Source organism: Eublepharis macularius, chromosome 12 (assembly GCF_028583425.1).
Source record: "Eublepharis macularius isolate TG4126 chromosome 12, MPM_Emac_v1.0, whole genome shotgun sequence".
NCBI lineage: Eukaryota > Metazoa > Chordata > Lepidosauria > Squamata > Eublepharidae > Eublepharis > Eublepharis macularius.
This window is the reverse complement of record NC_072801.1, coordinates 59,118,639-59,136,460: the sequence shown is the minus strand read 5'-3', so window position 1 is coordinate 59,136,460 and position 17,822 is coordinate 59,118,639. Positions and strand designations below refer to the sequence as shown.

Genomic DNA, 17,822 nt, shown 5'->3' with positions numbered 1-17,822 from the left:
CCTGTAGAGGCTAACAATTTCTTTCCAGCATAAGCTTTCTGGGGTTACAACCTGCTTCTTATGAGATGCTGCTTTGCACCTGAAGAAGTGTGCTGTAGTACACAAAAGCTACGCTGGAATGAAATTTTGTTAGCCTTTAAAAGGTGCCATAAGACTCTGGTTTATTTTTGCTTCAACTGTGGACCACGGCTGGCTCTCTGGAATTAAAAAAATCCCCTCACCCCAACCTACCCCATTTGAATGGGAGAAGGCAATCTTGACCAACAAGTGGAATATACGTATAACAACAGGCTAAGCATCCCAGCCAACACTAATGCTTACAAGAGATTGGTTGTTGTGGGTTTTCCGGGCTGTATTGCCGTGGTCTTGGCATTGTAGTTCCTGACGTTTCGCCAGCAGCTGTGGCTGGCATCTTCAGAGGTGTAGCACCAAAAGCACCAAAAGTGTGGTCTTTTGGTGCTACACCTCTGAAGATGCCAGCCACAGCTGCTGGCGAAACGTCAGGAACTACAATGCCAAGACCACGGCAATACAGCCCGGAAAATCCACAACAACCATCGTTCTCCGGCCGTGAAAGCCTTTGACAATACATCTTACAAGAGATTACTTATTTTTTAACCCCACAATTGTCTATGCCCCCCCACTATAAATTTACTTTCTGTAATCTGTCCATTTTGCCATTGTGGTTACTTTGCCTCAGTGGATGAGCATGATAATGGAATTAGGAGTAGGAAAAGAAGAGACTGGCAGAATGAATTCTTGGGCTTACTAAGAAAGGTTTTTTAAAAAAATAAAAAAGAATGAAATCTTGGGACAAATCAAATAAGGGGCTTGCTAGGTGAAATGGTCGCATCTGATTGTGATTGAGAGTAAAGCATGACATAGAATAATGTTTCAGGTCTGATATTTTTAAAATATCCATGTGCCTCTGGGATTGTGTGCAAGGTTAGGGGGTTTTTTAATTGAATTTTTTGAAATGGGAGTACAGGACTCCTGGATTCTTTGGAAACAGAATGGAACATATTAGGTAGATCCTGAAAAGGCAGGAGCTGGTATTTTATTGATTGATTAGATTTTTGTCCTGCTCTGCCACCAAGGAGCTCAGAGCAGGAAGCTTAGTCCCCCACCCCATTAAAACTTCACAACACCCCTACAAGGTAGATTTCACTGAGAGAGAAGATGAATGGATGGCTCACAGTCATTCCTCGAGCTTCATGGCAGGGGTGGGCTTCTGCCTCTGAGATCCACCAACCAAGTCTGATGCTCAATGAGACATGTCACTGCTGGCTCAGGTGTTGTCTGGGGGGCAACTGACTGAGGCCTCTTGAGAGAAGGAACAAGAAAATGCGTAATCCCCATTTTTAGTCTTTGAAGGCTTTAAAACAATCCTCTCTGTCAGCTTGGACGTTTTTGTGGTTTGGGTTGGAAGCGACTTTGGGCTTTAAAGGCTCTCTGGAAGAGTAGAAAAAAGCTCACTCATCTGTCATTCTTGAATCTTTGATTCTGTAAAAGCCACCTTGCAAATTAGTCCTCGGAAGTTACTCTTAAAGTCTGCTTCTAGCTCATGTGCCCATGGTGAGTGCACTGATTTTATGTGGCACTTGGATGTCCAGAAAGGGGTGGGTGGAAAACTTAAGTCTCTTCCATGTTACAAAAGCTTCCCGGCCTGGATATAATTCTATCTTGTTTGCAGGCTTAGGTTGAAGTTTTTGTATCAACTGCTGGCTGTAGGGATTGAAACAAGGGTTGACTGTGTTGGCTACGTGTATATTTTTTAGTCTGACCTATTAATTGTGCTATTTCTTCCTCTAATAGTGTCCTTGTGGAGTGCAGGATCTATGTTGCCCTGCATTTCCAAGCTAATGGCCCACTGGATCTACTTCTGCTATTTGAGAATATTCTATTTGTGTCACTTAGCTCATGCTGGAGTCTTATTTGGACTTCTGGAGCCCAAAAGTGTGGTCTTGATTCTAGAGTCTATTGTTTCTGAATGAACACCTTTTCTCTCTTGCACCCTCCAGCTTTTCCCAGGCCACGAACCCTGCTGAGCACGAGAGAAAAGTTGGCTCAGCTCCGAAACAGAAGGAAGAGGCCCCGGGATGACAAATTTGACGAGCTCATACGGGATATCCGGACCCATTTCCGAGAGAGGGAGAAATTGTTCCAGGGCTTGTGGGAGGAGGAGAAAGCTCAACGGGAGAAGGACAGGAGACTGTGGACAGCTGAAATGGATTGGATCCGGCAGATGTGGGCTAAGAGCCAAAAAGAGAGAGAAGCTGTGGGAGAAGACAAGGAGAAGAACGGGCCTCAACTCGTAAAGGAAGAGAACTGGAATAGAGACCTCTGCAAAGACCTTAATGGGGATCCTCCGAAAGACACCAGCGTTCAAGAGCCTCCGCTGTTAAAGGTTGCACATGCTAAGAGCAACTCAGTTGCAGAGTGCACAAGAGTCTAGAACTCTAAGCCCCGCCTTCCGCTCATTCTCTGTTGCTTCTTGAAAACTTAACCTGTATAAAGCTGCCTTACCCTGAGTCAGACCATTGGTCTTTCTAGCTCAATATTGTCTACCGGCAGTGGCTTTCCTGGGTCTCCGACAGAGAAGGACTTTTCTCAGCTTTGGGCACCTGAGTTCTTTAAGTGGGAATGCCAAGGATTGAACCTGGCACCTTCTGCTTGCAGAGCATATGATCTCTCCCTGAGCCATGACCCCTACCCAAATGTTCTGTTTCCTAAACCTGTTTTTAAGGGCCCCTGTGATCATAAGGTCATATGCTCCTTAAGTCACTGTAGCCTCCCTTACATTTTCGGTTGTGCAAACAAATCTAATCTAAGCCAGATGTAAAGGGAGACCGGGACAACACTGCCAGATAACTCCAAAAACAACAGGGGTAATCATTCCAGAGGGGCACTTGCCATTTTAGCAAATATAAACAGAGGAGTCTTGCAGCCCCTTAGAGACTAACTAGATTTTATTACAGCATAAACTTTTGTGGACTAGAGCCCATTTTATCAGATGCATGTAGTGGTCCTTTGTGGACAGCTGGATGTGTGTATTCACGCATGAGACTATGAAGGAAAACAGTTACAAACAGCAGGGTCAAAGGGCCGAGAAATGCAAAAAGTATTGAGTGTGATGATGTAAAAATCAGATGAAACAGAGAAATGTACAAAGACCAGTCACAATAGCAGTAACTGGTGTTCATATGATCTCCCTAGTTTTGCAGAACTGATTAACACCTGTAATGGTTGAGGAATCCCTGGTCTTAAGTCCTGAGGAGATGGTTTCAAAATGTCCTAATGAGTTCTAATTCAGCAGTTTCACACTGGAGTCTCCCTTTGAAGTTCTTTTTGCTGGAGAATAGTGAATAGTAACTTTTGTATCAGCAACGGCATGTTCTAGGAGATTGACTTATTCTTACTGTTGTCACTGATTTCTGAATGTCTTTAATGTCAGTTTTCTGTCCATTTATTCTTTTTTCATAGGGACTGATCAGTTTGTTCTATGTAGAGAGCAGCATGGCATTGTTTGACATCCTCTTCTGAGGACTTGGGAATCCTCAGTCAGTTCAAAGGCTAACCAGCTCACCAAATACTAGGGACATGGACCGGAAAACGGACCAAAACTAGACACTGTCTGGCCCAGTTTGTGGTTTACAAACACACATTTCGTGAGACTCACCTTTTTAACACATTTTTGTCTGTTTGGGCCAGTCCGTTGGTCTGTGGTCCGTGAGTCCAGACATCCTGGCACCAATCTATCAGTTCCCTAGGCAATGGAGGGCATGTCCGCAGACCTTTTGCAGCTCTTAAAAACTTAATAGGCAACTCTGCCTGCCGAGCAGAGAGGTCCCATTCTGCTCTATACGAGCAAGGAGCAAGAATGAATTCCCTAGGCAATGGAGGGGTGGACATTCTGCAGCCAATCTTAGCTCTCAAAACCTTGATAGGCAGCTCTGCCTGCCAACCAGAGAGCTCCCATTCTTCTCTATGAAAGCAAGGAGCAAGAATTAATTCTCTAGGCAAGGGCTGGGAAGGTGTCTGTGTGCTGAGTGAGGGGGCTCCTTCCCCACCCCTTTCTGTTTGATTTTGCCTCATTGCAACTGTTTGGTGCTGCTAGCCAATGCAAGTCAATTGGCATTTGCGACTCCAGTATCTACTGGAAGTTTCCTGCTTTGAGGGTCTGTAACTCGGACGTCCGAAATGCAACCTTGACCAAACTTGGAGAATGGCTGGAGGAGAGGCTGCTGAAGATTCTCTGCAAGTTTGGGCTCTCTGGGTGTGAAGGAGCAGAGCCAAGGCCCCCGGAAGTGACAGACCACGGACTGACAAACTGGTCCGTGAATGGGGCTGGTCTGTGAAAAGTTCATGGTCTGTGAAAATCGATGGACCACAGACCATCGTGGGATTTTCCCGGTCTGTGCCCAACTCTACTAGGAACACTTACGTTAGATCAATTATTGCTACTGTTGCATTCCATGCATTTTTCTTGATTACATTTGAATTTTACATAATTATGCCTCATCCTGTACTTCCTGTAAGGTCCTTGGACCCTTTCTTTTTTCTTCACAACTTTTCTTTCACAACCTTTCTTTTTTCTTCATAAGTTCTTGTGCATTTGTTTGCCAGTTCTACTCCATGAAAACAGTAGCATAGTAGCATTTTTAAGGCCCTATCGGAATATCACAAAGTAGCAGTCAAGCTTTTGAGTTTCTCCAAAATTCATCAGTATGGGGGGAAGAAAGAGGGAGATTTTAAAAAATGTGTTGGGGCCAGATTGGGAAGGCCCTTGTTTATAGTTCTTGAAATGGATGCATTGCAGACTTATTGGATGAGGTGAGATACAGAACAGGTTGATTGCACTGAAGGCTGCAGGCTCAAGAAGTGGTCACTATAAAAAGGCAGCAGCTACTTGTTGACTCTTGATTTCTCTTTTGACTAATTCAAGAAGCTTCACTGCTCCAGGTTGTTTAAGCAAAAAACCCAAAGTGCCTTATGACATCTAAAAATCTAACCGGTTTCTGAGTTGCATCTGTGGCTCTAGTCTATAGAAGCTTCTGCTGTTCTGTTGGCCTTCACAGTGCCACAAGATTCTTTGTTGCTGTGACTGTTTGCTTTCCCTGTCTCATCTTGAAGTGACCTTGCCGTCTGTAACCTTAGTGGGTCTTTATCTCTGGTATGTGGAGACGGGTGGGCGGAAGAGTTGACAGCCAGGAAGCATTCAATGGGTGGAGACCAGTCCATGATAGCAAGAGAGGAAGTGTGTGTGTGTGTGAATATGTGCACCTTCCTCTGCGTGTGACTGAAGCAGCCTGGGGCTCCTTGGCTAAATCAACAAAAGTTGTTGATTCAGGATAACAGCCCTGAATTTATGACCTCTGTGCAAATCCTAGCAATTTTCAACTCCTTCCTGGCTTGCACAATCCAGCGGCGAGCCTGGAGCAGGCTGGTGATTATATAAACCCCAGAGGAGTCTACAGAAACATGACATGGTGCCGATTTAGTAAAAAGCCTTATAAAGCAAGTCCTTTTGGAAAAAAAGGGTTCTAACTTGCACTGCAAAGAGCAGTTGACAAATCTTATCATTGTTGCAAACAAACTTTTTTTCTGGAAGAGGGTTGCGTCCCGTGTTTGTCCCCTTTTCAAGGAGGTCAGGGCAATGTGTATATATAGTTCTCTGCTTGCCCCATTGTATCCTCACAACAACCCTGTGAATAGGTTAGGCCCAGAGAGAATGGGGGGATAAAAAATGCTGTTTGCCTTCTGATTTGTCACCTGGAGGGTAGGCTTGCTGCCTCAAGTGGGCAGTTTCTCAGGTGCATGTACTGGTATGTCTGTGAAGCTGCCATATGTTGAGTCAGGCCATTGTTCCTTCCACGCTCAGTGTTGTCTTCTCTGACTAGCAGCAGGTCGCCAAGACCTCAAGCAGAGGAAAGGGCTTCAGGACACCTGCTTTTTGATATTCTTTAACAGGAGGTGCCTGAGAACTATCCTTTTTGCATGCACAGTACATGCTCTGTCACGGAGCTGTTTGGACCTGGCCCAAGCCAAAGTCTACACAAGGGGGCTTTTCTCCCCCAGAAGAATTTTGGCACAGTCGAACCGGAAAGCCTAAATTGCACGGTCTTCAGAACTTGCCACTTATTCATTTTCGCAAAATTTTCAGAGCGTGGCAGTTTGGAAGCAAAATATGTGTTTAGAAAGGCGACTTTCCCCCTTCCTCTCTCCCCAACGGAATTCATGCAGACAATCTCATAGTTTTAGCTTTTTTAAAAATATAAATTGCGACCAATTATTTTTGGGATGAACATAGTTCTATTGTCCCCATCCTTCTGGTAGAGGATAGGTTCTGCTTTGCCGCTTCGTTACTTATTTCAGACTATATTCTTTGAAGTTTTTTGGATATTAATCTCCTCCCCCGCTTCTTTCCAGGCCTGGCTGGAGTCTCACGGCCGTAGCTTTGGCCATTTCGTAGACGGCAAGTGGCTGAAACCGTCAGGAAGGGAGACCTACGCCACCAAAAATCCCTCCACAGGTAGGATGAGATGAGTGATGCCAGAAGCTCTCGCTGCAATCCTGTGAAGAGTTACTGCAGTCTATTGAAATCAACGGGCTTGGCATAGGAACGTTCTGGCAGTGTATGTTGTAGGTCTGTGCTTGTACTGGGTAGGTTCAGGATTTGACTTGGCACACAGAAATTGGCATTCCAGGGGTCTCGGATTTGTTTTCTGTCCAAGAGTGATTGTGAAAATAGGCAAGAATTGTATCACAATTGCTAAAGGGAGGCTGAGCAGGGTTTTTAGTGGCCTGGATGGTGGGGTTTCATTATTAACACTAATATTGCATGGTGCTGGAATCAAAGGTGTCCTCCTAGGAATGGAAGGAATCCTTGTGATCCAGGCCCATGGTTTGTTCCATGCCCTCTAGTGTTATCCTTACAACAAGCCTGTGACATAGGTTAAGGCAGGGGGACTGATTGAGTCACCCAATGAACTGAACAGGGCTTTGAGACTCAGCTTGGATCCCAGCTAGTTTTTTGCAGGCACAAGGAGGGGTGGTTTTCACTGATTCTGCCCTCCCATGAAAGATTTCTGATTCCCTCCCCCCCCCAGCTATTCTGGGGGTGGGGGAAGGTCTCTCATCTACTAGGAGCCGCATTTTGGGATGTTTTTTGGGCTGCCACTGGAGAGAGAAATTGGTGAAAATCGCCTGTGGAAATCTAGGTGGGATCCAAGCCTCATGCAGATTGCACCATTTGGATTTTTGTTTTGTTGTTATGTCAGAAAACCTGGTGCAGAAATCTTTGGTATGTTAGACTGGACGATCTAGAACTGCATGTTGTAAAAACAAAAGCCAAAAAATAAAAACCCAGACACTCGATGCCTTTGATGTTTTTTTTTTTTTAATAGCCTCTTTGTGAATAATTGCATAATTTCATTTGCTAGCATTTGGAATAATTTGTTCCAGTCGCTTTGTCATGGGGAAGAAGATTGGGACATATTCAGAGTTATGGAGTTACTAAAGGGCGTAGCCTGAATCTGAAGAGGCCAGTGCTGGTGAATAATAGTTTCCTTGGAGCCACCCACACACTCTTCCCTAGCTTCTGAGCCCTTAAGCAGAAATGGCTCCTGTGTTTCCATGAGGGCTAGATACCTTTAAAGAGAGGGAGCGAGGGAGGAAGCGAGAGAACGTGCATACTCAGGCATTAGATCCAGCTAGCTTTTCTGCTGGTGGACAAGGGGAGGAAGGGCTCCCTTTGACCACCCAAAAAACCATGATAAGGGTCTTGGGACCAGCATGCACAAAAGCCACGTGGGACGGTTCCATAGTAAAGAAGAGAATGGCCCGACACTGTCTGTCAAAGGTGGCTGAATCCAGTCCAGTGCCTTCCAACGAACCCCGTAGCAACCTGATATGTAATTTAGAAGTCTTTGGTATCATGCATTCCATGTTGCAATAGTGGTTCCCCAGATTTGGAGTCCTTCTACAACAACCAGCACAAAACAAAAACAGATTCTTATTTCCTTTCTCTCTCTCTCTCTCTCAGGGGAGCACTTGGCCACCACCCTCCAGGGGAATGGAGAAGACGTCAAAGCAGCTGTCAATGCTGCCACAAAAGCTTTTCAGACCTGGGGCCAACAGCCCAGCCACATTCGAGCCCGACACCTCTACAAGTAAGTGGCTCTTTTGAGAGGTCAGGCTTGCCACGTTGTGGCTGCTTCTTCCACAGTCCTGATGGTTCTGGAATTGTCACCACAGTCACTTGAGTAGTAACAGTGTATAAATGCCCAATTTTGCATTTATGCTCTGTGGCCTTAAATTGGGTTCACAGTAATTCCTTCTCCTAGGGATCTATGGGAACTGTAGTTCTAAGCATTCTTATCAAACTATGAGCCAAGCTACAAGTGATACCTGACACAGGTTGGACACTTGTCAGCTTCCCTCAAGTTTTGATTGGAAATGTAGGCGCCCTGGTTTTACAGCTTGGCTCTCCATTACAGCTGCAAGACCAGGATGCCTACATTTCCCATCAAAACTTGAGGGAAGCTGACAAGTGTCCAACCTGTGTCAGGCATCACTTGTAGCTTGGCTCTGTGTCTCTCGTGACTCTTTGAGGATGCTGTGATGTACTGGTACAACTCTAAGAGGTTTCTCTTCGGTCTCTAATGGAGCACAGCCTGGGTTTCTGCCAGATTAGGCAAGACAGTATCCATATATAGCAAGGATTAGTTGTGCCAGCAGCAAATGACAGATTTTTGAGGAGTTATCTTGGAAGGGTGGAGTTTCAGGGGGATGTGCCAGCACTTCCAGGTGATGCTCTAGGATTTCCCCAATAACAATTTGGGTAACAGGAGAAAAAATGGATGGGAGTTGATGTTCACATTCTAGGAATTATTTCCCCCTCATATCTATGGTCTTTATCATAGAGATTGTGGATAATTCTTTGTGTGTCACTATCAATGCTACTTAACCCCCATTTTTTCACCCACTCCTCAAATTACTGAGGGCAGGGAACAGAGGCAAGAGATTACCCATTGCCACCAGACAAATACAAGCCTTCAGAAGCTGTGTGGATTCATAGTCAGTTGGGATGGGGGAGGTGGAAGGAGAAGGAGGTGAAATTGCCCTTCCTGCCTTATTTGTCAGTGGAGTTGTGCTGATGGAAGAGATCAGGCAATTTCACCCCCTCTCCACTTCCTGGTTCCTAACAAGCCACAATTTGTTGAGACATCTGAATTGGACAAAGCTTTGTTTTGTTTTTGTTCTCCTGTCCTACCCACTGGAATTTACACTGTGGTTTGGAACCCTGGCTTGTTGGCAAGGGACCACAGTTTGCCATTTTATCCAGTTCAGATGTCACAATTAACTCTGATTTCCTGGGGACAGGAAAAGAAGGGACAGGGAGAGAATTCACACCTGAGGATTTCAAAGTCTTGTTCCTATAATAACAAACCACGGTTTACTGTTAGTTCTCAAGGGAGCTGTGGAAAGGGTCACCTACAAGGCAGCTGCAAGGTATTCTCTCAGCCTAATTAAAATGGACACAATGCCTTCTGTTCTGCCAGTGTGGCCAGGAGCATCCAGAAACACCAGCGCTTACTCAGCCTTCTGGAGAGCCTGGACGGTGGGAAGCTTCTCCGGGAGGCTCGAGATGCAGACCTGCCTTTGGTCGTCCGGCATTTTTACCATTATGCGGGCTGGGCCCAGCTGATGGAGGTGGAGATGAATGGCTGGAAGGCCCTTGGTGAGTTGGGGAATGTTGGCGTTCTAGCTTGACACTCCGCCCTCCTTCCCTCTGGGTCTTTGGTCTGATTTCTTTGGGGATAGTTGGGTGGCTTTACCTTTGAATGTCGGGTAGACTGGTGTTCCTGTAGGCAAGAGACTATTGGCCAAGGGTAGTTAGAAACAACCTGTGGTAGCCTGTGTGATGCATCTTACATGAGTAGTGGTGGGTATTGCTTTTGCATCTTCCTCTGTCAAGACATTTTTCTTGAAAAGCCAGCAATTCTACCCAGTTGTGAATCCATGATCCTGGGGGAGATGGTAAACAGAAATCTTGTCTCACATACTATAAACTTGCTTTTCCTACTTCAGCCCTTGGAAGAGAGATCTGTTCAGGAGTAAATGTGCTTGGAAAGGTTTAGCATCCTAGAGTACTCTGCTCTAGCTAGTCCCTCGCTTATTTTTTTAAGCTCAAAGTAAATCTTGGCTTGCTGTCCCCTTCTGTAGATCATAATCCCCTTCTAGAGAGGGGAGTTCTGATGAAACATACCACCATATCAGATTGCTTACATGTGTGATTCTGCCTTGATTTTGTATGAAATACATTGAGGAAGATGTTTGTGAGCAGCGTCTGTGGGGCAGGCAGGGATTGTGTTTTGGGGGGCAGGGGGCATTAATTGATATAAGTATGAGCTTATGGGCAACATTTTCATCTCTTTGGTCTTTCCATTGGTGACCTCAAAGTAGCTATTTTCAGCCAGCTGAATGTGTAACATGGGGTGCTGGAATAGTAATTCATTTTGAAATTTGGTTGTGTGAATCAAGGCTGAAATAAGGATTGTGGGTTCTTCACTCACTGCAGGGGCTGAGAGTAACTTTGTACCTTTGACACACACATCCCTTTCATATATAATCCTTATTAACAAATGCCATTATGTACACATTCCACCAACTGATTTCCCTAGCTAACCATTCCACTGGCACCTGAACTTGATGGGTAGGTAATAACCTAACAAAAGTTGTGCTCTGTAAATAAAAATTAATTTTTTTAAAAAATAGTCTGAAAGGTGTGCCAACTGGATTTTTACTGACAAAACATAAACTTTCCCTTAGGGGTTGTTGCTGTTCTCATCCCCCGGAATTTTCCCTTGTTGACTCTGGCTTGGAAGGTGTGTCCAGCGCTGGCCATGGGTACGTCAAAGAAGGAAGATACTACGTGGATGCAAACATTATTATGGGTAGAATACAGCCAGCTTTCTTCTCTCCGTCCTACCAAATTCTCCTCCTCTCTACAGCCCTGATCCTGCATGGCTTTTATCGATGCAGGTGCCATGACCCCGTAAGAGTTTTTTAGGGTGGTCAAAGGGGACTCCATTCAAAAAGCTAGCTCTCTCAATCCCTGTGTTTTAATGGAGCTGGCTTAGGAGGTATATGCGGGGCTTTGTACACCCTTTGTTAGGAAGCCAGTTTGTAATTTTGCAGTCTCGTGTACATAAGAAGAGACCTGCTGAATCAAACCCAAAGTCTATCTAGGCCGGCATCGTATTTTCTACCGAAGCCAACAAACAGGGCCTGAAAGCAGCTGATCTTCCCTGTGGATTGTTCTCGGCTTCTCGTACTTGAAGGAGTTCTGCCTCTTGACGTAGAGGTTCCATTTAGCTATCATAACTAATAGCCCTGTCCTCCAACATTTTGTTCAGTCTCTTAAAAAAATTTAACCCCCACAGCATATATTTTTGTGGGAGCAAATCCCATAAATTTATGTTACACTGGGGAATGTCTCTTGGGTCACTTGGATCTAATATTATGAAAAAGAAAAACCTCTCTCTCTCTCCTCTCACGCCCCCACATAGCTTTAGAAATTTCTTATGTCCTTTGCCCTTCAGCTATCTTTGCTTGCAAATGTTGTGTCTGTTTTTCATCGCTTGTTTTTGTATACAGCCAGTGTTGTATAGTGGTTAGGATGTGGGACTAGGATCAAATCCCCACTTTGCCATGAAACTTGCTGGTTGACCTTGGGCCAATCACTCTCTCTCTCTCACCCTACCTTACAGGATTGTTGTTATTGTGAGGTTAAATTGAAGGAGGGAAGAATGATGTATACCACGCTGAGCACCTTGGACGAAGGATGGGACAAAAATGTACTATATAAAATAACAAATATTAGCATCTGTTTTTCCTGTGGAGTTCGGCTCCTAAGTCTGCCTTGCCTTGATCTCCTGAAATGAGCATGAAGCCGTTATGGGAACAGATATTTCTCTGAGCTTCTTCAAGACACTTCCAAGCCTCTCTTTTTTGTCTTTCTCACATGCCTCTTGTCAAACAGGGAACACAGTAGTGCTCAAACCAGCCAGCTCAACCCGTCTTACAGCTCTGCTCTTGGCCGAGGTCTGCGCTCAGGCTGGGCTACCTCCTGGAGTACTCAATGTTGTCACAGGTGACCAGGGGCTAGGCGAGATGTTGGCTGCCCATCCAGGCCTTGACAAAGTGGCTTTTGCTGGCTCTGCTGAGGTAACTGTATCTCTTTGTGAATCTGGGAAGTATTCCAAATAGCCCTGCCTTTATGTCCGCTCTGAAGGCTTGGGCACAGTTGGCGTATGTTGATAGGCCTGGAGGCCTCCATGCTTTACAGAGGCCTGCACAGTGCATGCACTTTGGGAGGCGCCAGGCCCTGGCCCTAAGTGACCTCTTCTTGCCTTTTCTTGTGTTTCCATTGAGGGCCTAATTCTGTACTGGGCACTATATTATATATAAACTTACATTGTGGCAATTCTGGAGCTTTGATTCTTGTGTATAGGGAAACTAAGCTCCTTCAGCACGAGCAGCGGCAAAGGAAGACCTCTGTAGTGTTTCGATAGCTCTGTCAGGGGGACTAGGTGAGTGTATTGGCATTGTGGGCCGAGCCTCAGGCAGCCACATCTCAGCGGCAAGCAGCAGTTCTGTCTAGCCCAACCTCTGTTTTATGGCTTTCCTCATTTCTCGCCTAATGACCCACTTTCTTGGACTGGAATGAGCAGCATTGTGCATGTAGGTTCACTTCCTTATTTCAACCATAACCAATTCAGATAGTATAGTGTTACAAATGGATCCCCAACATGGTGTCCATGGCAACTATGGTGCCTGCTTCCTTCTTTCCTAAAGCAAAGGGCTAGTCCTGGCTTTCCTCCACCTTCTGGGAGCAGGAAGGGCTTCAGAAGACCCAGGAGGTGTCAATTCAAGAGGCAGTGTTCTGTAGTGGTTAGAGTGTTGGACTAGGATCTGGGAGACCCAGGTTCGAATTCCCGCTTTGCTTTGGAAGCTTGCTGAGTGACTTTGGGGCCGTCATACCCTCTCTTCCTAACCTGCCTCACGGGTTCTTGTGAGGATAAAATGGAGGAGAAGAGAATGGTATAAGCTGCTTTGAGCCCCCAGTGGGGAGAAATGTGGAGTATAAATGAAGTAAATAAATAGGTTCAAAAATAGCTGCTGCCCTCCTAGGAAGGTGCTTTTGTGAGTGCCCTCCACTCACACCCGGGCAGATAGGGCAGTGGATGCCAACACAGACTTTCTCGACATTTCAAAAGTGCACATAGACTGAAGTTTGGTGACCATAAACGGCTAAGAGAATCATCTGTGGTCATCAGTTCAAATCTTGCCTCTGCCACAAACCCAAGAAGTGGCCGTAGCAGGCACCTCTCTCTCTGACTCATCTGCTCCCTTGCCTCATCTCAATATGGAGCTAACCCTGCTCGCTGTGACCCAAGATTATAGTGGCCGTCGTCACACGGGCATCTCTTCCGTTAAATTTACAGCATATAGTGTCCTACCTGTTATCGGCACAGTAACGTTTCTTTGGGTCACCTAACGGCTCTTCGCGCCACCAGCTGTCCACACCGAAGCACTCTGTTCTGTTCTCTCTAACCGCGCAGAAGCAGCCCCCCCTTTTTTATTATTATTCTGGCGTTTAATTCCGCTATAACGGAATAACAGCATATAAACATTCCGTTAGAGCAAAACATTACGACCCTTTTGTTTTTCCAACTTTGAAATTATATAAATAGCCCTTTGCCCGCAGAAAACTCCCTGTCTGAGGTGATCCCCATCGCTGAAGACTCTGCCATGGCGACTGAGTCATTTTTACTTCAGCAGAAAGTTTGCATTGTGTTATGTCGTTATGGCGTTATAAGGACATAATAAAATAAAAAAGGGGGGGTCGCAGGAAGAAATGGATTCTGGGATTGAAGGGAGGGCATAGGACGTTGCAAGGCGAAATACATCGATGTGAGGCATTCACATTGAGGCACAAAATAGCGCGACTATCAAGCACAAAGCAGAAGAGAGAAAATCGCTACAGTGTTGGAATAAGGTGGGTGTTTGCCGGGAAATAGCGCCATTTTAGCGCTAAATAAAAGCCCGTGTGACGACAGCCATAGATAGCACACGTGAACTCTTTGATCACGGAAAATGGTACAGAAATGCTTATGGGTTGTACATTTGTGTTTGGGGGGTGGGGGTGGGAGAGCGGGGAGATGTGCCACTGATTTGGGCCTGCAAGCACCTTCCTGTTTTGCCACTCTAGGCAGGCCGCAGCCTGCGCCGAGCAACGGCTGGGACTGGTAAGAAGCTTTCTTTGCAACTTGGAGGGAAATCACCTTTCATGGTCTTTGACTCTGCTGACTTGGATAGTGCTGTTGACGGGTTGGTGGATGCCATTTGGCTGAACCGGGGACAGGTATGTTTGGTTATGGGGGATTGACTAGTCTGAGAAGGGAGGCTTAATTTGTCTGGCTCTTTTAATAATGTTATCTCCCACCCCCAACCAAATTCTCCTGATGCAGCTGTGAAATTTTATCTCTTGTGAGGAAGACAAGTTTTGAGGGACGCTTCCAGATACTGCAAATGTAGAGAGAGAGAATGCTGATGCCACAATTAGGCCTGCAGCAGTTTGTGAGTCAGTGTAATGTTGTGACTACAGTGTGGGACTTATAGCAGGGAGATCCAGGTTCAAATCCCCCGTTCCGCATCTTGGTTCCAAAGCTTGCTGGAGAATTTGGGCCAAATGCTATTTCTCAATATAACTTACCTCACAGGTTTGTTGTGAGGATAAAAGCAGGGGAACAAGGAGTGAGATTAACATCATTTTAAAAAAAATGTTAATTACTTTAATAATGCCATCTTTCTAGATCATGACTATTTGGCAAGTCATTGGTATGCATGTGTAAAAAAAAAAATTGCTGAAGGTCACTGGAGAATATATCCCGCTGGAACAAAGCGACAGTTGCCTCGTGAGATCATTATTGACTTTTCATTTAAAAAGATTCGGGACACCATCCTATATAACTCATACAATGCGGATTTGGACTTTATGGGTTTGAAAGTCAAGATTTTGAAGGACGTTCCATTTCTAGTCCGGAAAAGGCGTTTTAAGTATAAAAAGTTTGCAGCTCTTCTGAGGGACCATGGAATAAAGTACAAATGGTTATTCCCGGAAGGAATATGGTTTAGATATAAAGATCAGGCCTATAAGATACTATCAGAAGATCAACTAAAGGATTTTGAGAATAAAAACCCGGAATTCTGCTGCACCGAGAACGAAGAAAAGGAGAAGCCGGAGGGGGGGGAGGAGGAGGAGAGCACCGCAACAGTGGTTGCACAGAGAGAATTGCGTCCGGGACCTAGAAGGGGGAGGAAAGTTTAATCAGAATTTGAAATGTTTATTCTCTGTATGATTAACCACTCCATCACTATCCTATGGAGCTATTTTTGTATTATGACAGTATGAAGGGAAAACATTGAAGTGTAGTGTTTAGTGTTTGTAGTTCATTCCCCCCCCTCTTCTTTTTCCATCCCCCTTTGTCCCTTCCCTCTCCCCTTTCCTTGTGATAGTCTTGTGTAGTGCTGTGTAGTGTTTTGTAGTTTGAAAAATAAAAATTTATATAAAAAAAAAAGAGAATATATCCCGCTGGGTCACTCCCAGGGCTTTTTTTCTGGGAAAAGAGGTGGTGGAACTCAGTGGGTTGCCCTCAGAGAAAATGGTCACATGGCTGGTGGCCCCACCCCCTGATCTCCAGACAGAGGGGAGTTGAGATTGCCCTCCGCGCCGCTGAGCAGCGCGGAGGGCAATCTCAACTCCCCTCTGTCTGGAGATCAGGGGGCGGGGCCACCAGCCATGTGACCATTTTCAAGAGGTTCCGGAACTCCGTTCCCCCACGTTCCCCCTGTAAAAAAGCCCTGGTCACTCCTATTTTATCGTGAGTTTCTTCCATGCATAGGCCCACAATGCTGGATCTCAGCTGCTCCTGCAGGAATCCATTGCCAAAGATTTCATTCAACGCCTGAAGCGTCGGATGGGGCAGCTGCGTGTGGGGGACTCTTTAGACAAGGCCGTGGATCTGGGTGCCTTGGCTGATGAGAAGCAGCGAGACACAATTGAGAGGCTTGTGGCGGAAGCTCGGGCAGAAGGTGCTGAGGTGAGCAGGAGGGTGCAACGTGTGAGTTATTTTGTGGGTGGGTCCCAAAAGAAAAGTAACAGTGCAACCTAAGAACACTTTCTTGAGAGTAAGTCCCATTGAATAGACCAAAGTAGGATTCTGAGTAGACCTGCTTGGAATTACTCTCTAAGTTTAGGAATGGGTCCAGTTTCCAAAAATGTGAGAGTGGCTGGTTGGTCTTCAGTACAGATGTGCTCTTAAGGATTTGTGGTGTTCTGGGTTTTTTGGAAGCAGGTGGACTTTGAGGGGGCTGGAGAAGAGGATGCTGGGAACTAGAGTTTTTGCGCTGATTGGCAAGGAAGGCTTTTGAGTGCTGCTGTTTTACCTACTTATATTTTCCTCCTTTAGATCTTCCAGGCGTGGGCAGCCCTCCCATCAAGTGGGCCCTTCTACCCTCCAACCTTAATCACCGGTGTGTACACTACCTCCCGTTGTGTCAGGGAAGAGGTAGGCATATGCAGGGGTTAACTTTTGCTGGGGGGCATCCTTGTAATTTTTTTTCCCTTTTCAGGCAGAGTATTGGTTTTAGATACAGTAGGAGTGAAGAATCTCTGAGTATGTGCAGAGTGCCTTTTCATCACCATTATGTCATCCCAGCCTGTTCAGTGGTGTTTAAACTGTGGTTTGATCGAACTTTTGTGATGCATTTTGTACTAACTGTGGCTTGTTTCAGTGTCTGATTTCATTACTTCCCAACAGCCACCTGGCCACTGAGATGACAATATAGGGAAGGGTGTCTTTTCTGTTTGGCGGGGGGAGGCGGCAAAGAGGCAACAGCCTAACCACAGTTTGTTTCTTACATTTAGTAAACCAACTTGTAGTTTATTTCCTAAACCATGGTTTTTCAACAGGCCAACTGAATACACCCTTAAATTCCACATACAAATGGTGTGGCCGCCTGGCAGGTTTAGCCCCAGCCAAGAGTGGATTGAGCCATTAAAATAGATGAGGAGCTGCTTGGCTTAGTCCTGGCCAGCTGTGCCTTGGGAGGAAGTGACAGAGAGAAACGGTGCTTTTTGCTACTAGATACCCTGGATCTGAACTATCCCTGTGGTACCGCCAGTGATCCAGGCCAACAGCTAGCTAGGTTCTGCAGGGCACGCAAGGCAAACGTGTTTCAGCAGGCCTTTAACCAGCGATCACGTATCATGGAATCTTTGCAACCTGGTTGTGTTTTTACTATTGGTTGTATGTAGTGATTGTAGTGATTCGTTTTTTAGTTTTAATATATAATATCTATTGTTGTTTTAATGTTGTAAACCACTTTGGGCTTCATTTGTGGCAGAGGCAGTATAAAAGTCTAAAACATAAATAAAAATAAATAGCTTCCCTTCTGGGGGTGGCCCACCAGAAACTTCACCACAAGTTAAAGAGCAGTTCTTGCTCTTGGCCCCAACACTGCTGCTGTAACCCAGTTTGGAATCCTCCTCAGAGTGAAACTCAAAGCGGCAGGAGGTTTGATGGTGGATCTTCCATGTTTCCTTTAATTTGGACCATGGAACAGTGCTGCGTGAGCCATGGGAGATCCATCTTCTGTACTCATCCTATGGAGCCTGTCTAGAAATATCTTCAAATCTGGCCAGTCTAAAGGAGTGCAGAAGGAGAGACATCTTGTGGCAGAAATAAGACATG

At 45.5% G+C, this 17,822-nt stretch overlaps 1 protein-coding gene across 1 annotated transcript in view; it reads left to right on the top strand.

The window, feature by feature from the left end:
* ALDH16A1 (aldehyde dehydrogenase 16 family member A1) overlaps positions 1 to 17,822 on the top strand; it is a 53,656-nt gene that overhangs the window by 2,535 nt on the left and 33,299 nt on the right. The window contains exons 2-10 of the mRNA XM_054992558.1: positions 2,022 to 2,407; positions 6,430 to 6,532; positions 8,045 to 8,171; positions 9,564 to 9,742; positions 10,834 to 10,911; positions 12,047 to 12,231; positions 14,279 to 14,431; positions 15,972 to 16,169; positions 16,539 to 16,637. Of these exons, the coding sequence (XP_054848533.1) occupies positions 2,022 to 2,407; positions 6,430 to 6,532; positions 8,045 to 8,171; positions 9,564 to 9,742; positions 10,834 to 10,911; positions 12,047 to 12,231; positions 14,279 to 14,431; positions 15,972 to 16,169; positions 16,539 to 16,637 (1,508 nt within the window). The remainder of the gene's footprint in view (positions 1 to 2,021; positions 2,408 to 6,429; positions 6,533 to 8,044; positions 8,172 to 9,563; positions 9,743 to 10,833; positions 10,912 to 12,046; positions 12,232 to 14,278; positions 14,432 to 15,971; positions 16,170 to 16,538; positions 16,638 to 17,822) is intronic.